At 37.0% G+C, this 4,927-nt stretch overlaps 1 protein-coding gene across 1 annotated transcript; it reads left to right on the forward strand.

The window, feature by feature from the left end:
* The first annotated feature begins 419 nt into the window (after positions 1–419).
* On the forward strand, positions 420–3,323 carry LOC131472000 (RIIa domain-containing protein 1). The gene is made up of 4 exons (XM_058648893.1): positions 420–607; positions 713–789; positions 2,460–2,506; positions 2,704–3,323. The coding sequence occupies exons 1-4, from the start codon at positions 527–529 to the stop codon at positions 2,772–2,774; spliced, it is 276 nt and encodes a 91-aa protein (XP_058504876.1). The 5' UTR covers positions 420–526; the 3' UTR covers positions 2,775–3,323.
* Positions 3,324–4,927: the final 1,604 nt, after the last annotated feature.

The raw sequence follows: 4,927 nt of genomic DNA on the forward strand, positions 1-4,927 counted from the left end.
AGACCACCACTCAAAGCCACAGCGGCTCTAGCATTGGTAATTATCAAAACAAGTGTAATGATTAATACACCAGTTTGTAGAAGCTCTTTAACCGAAATGTAGTATTATTGTTATCCATTCATTTTCAATTTTCCGGTTTTATAAAAACTGAATCGTTAAGTACTGTATATGTGTTTATATTTAAAGAGAAAACATGCACAAAATGTGATTCATTGTTTGAAAATTGCTGGTTTACCCATTCAAAAATAATGTTGTTCATGTTACAGAAACGGCAAACACTAAAAGAAATAGTTGGACATTTTGTGCGCAAACTTACTATTTCATTATTTTTCCAAAATGTGAATTTGGTCATAAAAAAAAACAGGGGAAACCCTGGTGTCTGCTGCCCTCTAGTGGAAGTGGCTGTGACTCGCCTGTGCTTGTTGCTATAGAAACGGTTGCTGCCAAGCGTTCGAAAACACGGTGTCAGCGGCAGGTGACCCCTCGGTGTTCACAGCCGTGTTCAGTGAAACATTTGTGGGTAATAATGGCAGGAAAAGACGGCGCGAACCAACTGGACGTGAGCGCTCTGAGTCGTGAGCAGCAGCAGACGCTGCGACACTTCAAGGTACAGTAACTTTACCGCAGCTGGAGTCGTTTTACGACGCTGTGTAAGTTGTGTTTAGTCTAAAAGTTTAGTTTCATGTGTTTCCTTCGATTCCTTTGATTCCAGATCAAGACGAGAATCGCCAATGAGTCATATTTGATGTCGCATCCAGAGGTGGATGTGATGGTAGGAGACTTTGTCAGGTGAGTTCACTTAACACCTAAACAAATGCACTGGAGTCCTTCACGCGACATTTACTTTTGATTTGAATACAGAATAAACTCAAACAAATCCCACAGAGTGAAAGCACCAACACCAACCTCTAGATTTGCATGTTTATCCGTGAATCCTGCTTTTCTCTGCAATAAAAACTTAGATTCAACACTTTTATCAAACTAGAAAATGTCATAGTATGAGAGTGAATCACTTGGATTCTTTTGTTTTAAAAAAAAAAGAAAATAAAAAAAGCAGAATGTGACAACATTAAGTGTGTGTAACACTTAAAATCTACACAAAATAAACACTACTTTGTTTATTAAAAGGTCGTGACTATGCTGTTGTGTTTTTTCAACCCGCCTTTATAGGTGCACTGAAGGACTTAAGGACTATTTAAAAGCTCAGTGTGTAACATTTAGGGGAAATTATTTTCATTTTTTTGTAAGAAACTATAGGTACTTGTATATTTATTTCACAAGTGTACAATCACATAAATATATTAATTGTTGTTTTTACCCTTTCATTCCCCCAAAATGAGCTTTTTATTTTTTTATATCAGGAGCCGAGTCAGCACCCCACAGGCTTTTACAATAATAATATCAATTGTATTTTTTTAAACTTAACCTTTAATTTATCTGATAAAAGACCCATTGAGATCAAGACCTCTTTCACAAGGGTGACCTGGCCAAGAATAGCAGCAGCACACGTCATAGTTAATAAAAACACGGAGATAACAGTTACAAAACAAACAAACGAAATATAAAGGTGCAAGTAAATGGACAAATAAAGAGCAGGAGTTATGGTTGCAGTAACCATTTAAGAACACAGGCACTGTTCAATGGATCTGCAATAATAAACGTTATTTGTATAACAACTTCCATACAAGGATTGCAGCTCAAAGTGCTTCACAATGATAGGGAAATAAAATTTAAAAATCAAATACACACATGGTGGAATGGAAAGGAAGAGTATTGAGTCAAGAGGTTAAAACCCTGTTTAAACTTTAAAATAAACTTCAATAATGCAAAAAAAAAACAACACAGGGTGGAATAAAAAGGAGCTAGTTGAAGGCGAGAGTAAATAGACAAGTTTTAAGTTATCTTAATAACTATCTAGGGAGCTGTCTTCCCTGATATCAAAGGGTAGTGTATTCCAAAGAGCGTAGTCATTTTCTTTCGACTGTTTTCGACTGTCCAATAAACCAGTAGTGGACGATCACAGTGTTCTTTGCAGTACATAACTAACAAGAGGTTCTAGCCCATGCTAGTGCTTTGTATACAAGGAGGAGGAGGAGCTTAAAGACAACTCTAATGTTACAGAGAGCCAGTGTAGGTGCAGCTAAGACTGGACTAATATGCTCTCTCTTCCTGGTTCTAGTGGAGAAATGAGCAGCAATAGTCAAGTCTTTTTGATTTATAAATGTTGTTTTTTTTTGTTTTGATGCTAACTGAAAGCTGTATAGGCTTCTCCAACACACTGATGCTGTTCTTTGTGACTGTCACTTCGACTTCACAGAGTTTCAGTGTACAGAGAGTAAAGGGACAGTTATTATTGTGAACTTTGTCTCTATAGAGTCATATTTTATGTCAGAATATGTGCAGTTGATCACCTAATAATGTATTCACTCATTGCTATTTGCTTTGTTGTCTTCTTGTAGAAAAGTGCTTCTTCAAAGGCCCACTGACATCCGTGAGTTTGCTGCAGGTGAGTCTCTCACACACACACACACACACACACACACACACACACGTTTGTGTCACTGGTTTGAACAGTCTAAACAAATCGTTATTCCAAACCATAATTGGAAATTTTGCCTCATTAGGACGAGGTTTTGGTCTCCATGAGGACTACACTGACCTTGTCAGGACCTGTTTCTAAACCTGTGTCTGATCTTTTTTCAGATTACTTCACCAACCCAAACCTTCACACAACTCTTGTGTCAAAAATGAAAGAAGGCAGTGACGTGGAGTGAAACCCACTCGTCAGTCGTGGCGCCGCACACGTGTCATCTTTGTGCATCACATGTTTGAACTGTTTATGTTTGTCAGTGGATATAGCTTTGTTTGATTGACTGTTGTCACACATAACGAGGGAGAACATAATGTCTCGTCTTAATGAGTGTGATGTGGAGTTAATGAGAAGCCCAGTGTCCTGTGGGTATTACAGTGCAAACTGTTTGTCACATCACTCACATGATTAATTAGAGACACACTGAAGAGTTCATTGTGAGCACAGTTTAGTTACTGTAATCTGCTGATATGGGATGTTTCCACTCTTACTGACCACAATCCACATGTGAGAGTCACTTCAGCCCACATTTCCCCTTTTATTTTCATTTGTTTTGCATTCTAATTTCTTGTTAAGGTGACATATTCCTGCTTCTTTCTATAGTTAGATATGGCATACACAATTTTAGCAAGTGCAATAAATGTACAAATTGTTCAACAGCTACTGTGAGGTGTGTAATGTTTGAACTCAATGTTTACCATGATTTGATGGGAATAAATTTACTCACGTTACTGTAAAGGAGTAGGTTTTTTGTGTACTTTTTAAAGTTATTTGTATTGTACAAATTAAAATTTGTAATTTAAGTTTTACATAATTATGTTTTTTTTGGAAGTTCTGCATTTTGCTACATTTTAAATCACATCCGTTACTGAGTAAAAAAATGGTTGGCCTGAATTAAAATAAATAAATAGATAGAATAAATCATGCACCGGAAACTGGTGAATGAAGAGGACAGGTGAATGAATGATAAGGACAGGTGAATGAATGATAAGGACAGGTGAATGAATGATGAGGACAGGTGAATGAATGATAAGGACAGGTGAATGAATGATGAGGACAGGAGAATGAATGATATGGACAGGTGAATGAATGATGAGGACAGGAGAATGAATGATGAGGACAGGTGAATGAATGATAAGGACAGGTGAATGAATGATGAGGACAGGTGAATGAATGATAAGGACAGGTGAATTGGCGCTAATTAAAGTCCTTTTACCCATGTTGACTGATACATTATGTGTTTACATATTTGATTGTGTCAGCAATGTAATGTGTAAAGTGTTGCCTTTAATTAAAAACAATTTGTGTCCCCTTGTCCTTTTTGCACGACACAAGAAAGAACCCCATCCTTGTTAAGAAAGTACCTAAGAAACTTTTACTCTGAGTGCATGTATACACATATATGTGTCTATATATATATATATGCATGAATTTGATGAGATTTGCACAGTTTGCTGTAGAGAGTCCCAAACACACACATAAAATCCTACAAAAGGATGTTGTGCAATAAAACGTTGTAGTTTATGTTTATGTTTTTCAAAAGACTTAATTGGGTCATATATACTTGCCTAGAAGCGGCCTTGGATAGAATAGAGCTTTGAATTGCCTTTGTTAGTTCATTTGTTTTGGTTGTGTAATATCAAATAAAGGCCTTTGAAATGATATTTGATCTGAGGAATTATCCTTACAACCTGAGCTACAACCTCGGAAACTAAATAGTGCTAAACAGTGCTCACATCGCTGGCCTCCAACACCTTCATCTCTTTACTGTGTCTCCTCTTCCTCTTATCCCCACGTGTCCAGCTGAATTTTTTCCCCATCTGCTCACATCTTTACAATTGACTCTTTGCCTCTCATTGAGTTGAGTATCATAGTATCATAAGCCATGTTGTGAGAGTTGTGCAACAACAAGTCAGTGGGTGCTTCATACAATTCACTTCAGTTTTTGTTGGATATGCACAATACGACTATAAAAAGTTAGAAAAACAATGTACATTATAGACAGCTTCCAGATTATATACAGTATGGGCTTGATATTTACAATATAAACAAGGATTGAACATGTTATATATATATATGTATATATATACATACATACAGACAGATAGATAGATAGATAGATAGATAGATAGATAGATAGATAGATAGATAGATAGTGGTTTACAGCGATGTGGGGTAGATTTCAGAGAAAAACCTCACTGTATCAGCACACTTATTAAACCTATGAATGTTTGCTTCATCAAACAACCCCATCCCTCTCTCTCCCTGTCTCTCTCTCTCTGTCCCTGTCTCTCTCTCTCTCCTTCTCTCTCTGTGAGGGTGTGGGCTTCACCTGCT

This window comes from Solea solea, chromosome 13 (assembly GCF_958295425.1).
Source record: "Solea solea chromosome 13, fSolSol10.1, whole genome shotgun sequence".
Classification (NCBI taxonomy): domain Eukaryota; kingdom Metazoa; phylum Chordata; class Actinopteri; order Pleuronectiformes; family Soleidae; genus Solea; species Solea solea.

Bases quoted from the DNA above. Each gene is read 5' to 3' on its own strand.
- LOC131472000 (XM_058648893.1), top strand. From the start codon at position 527: ATGGCAGGAAAAGACGGCGCGAACCAACTGGACGTGAGCGCTCTGAGT. The intron at 608-712 runs GTACAGTAACTT...CTTTGATTCCAG, and splicing joins AGACGCTGCGACACTTCAAG to ATCAAGACGAGAATCGCCAA. The intron at 790-2,459 runs GTGAGTTCACTT...GTCTTCTTGTAG, and splicing joins ATGGTAGGAGACTTTGTCAG to AAAAGTGCTTCTTCAAAGGC.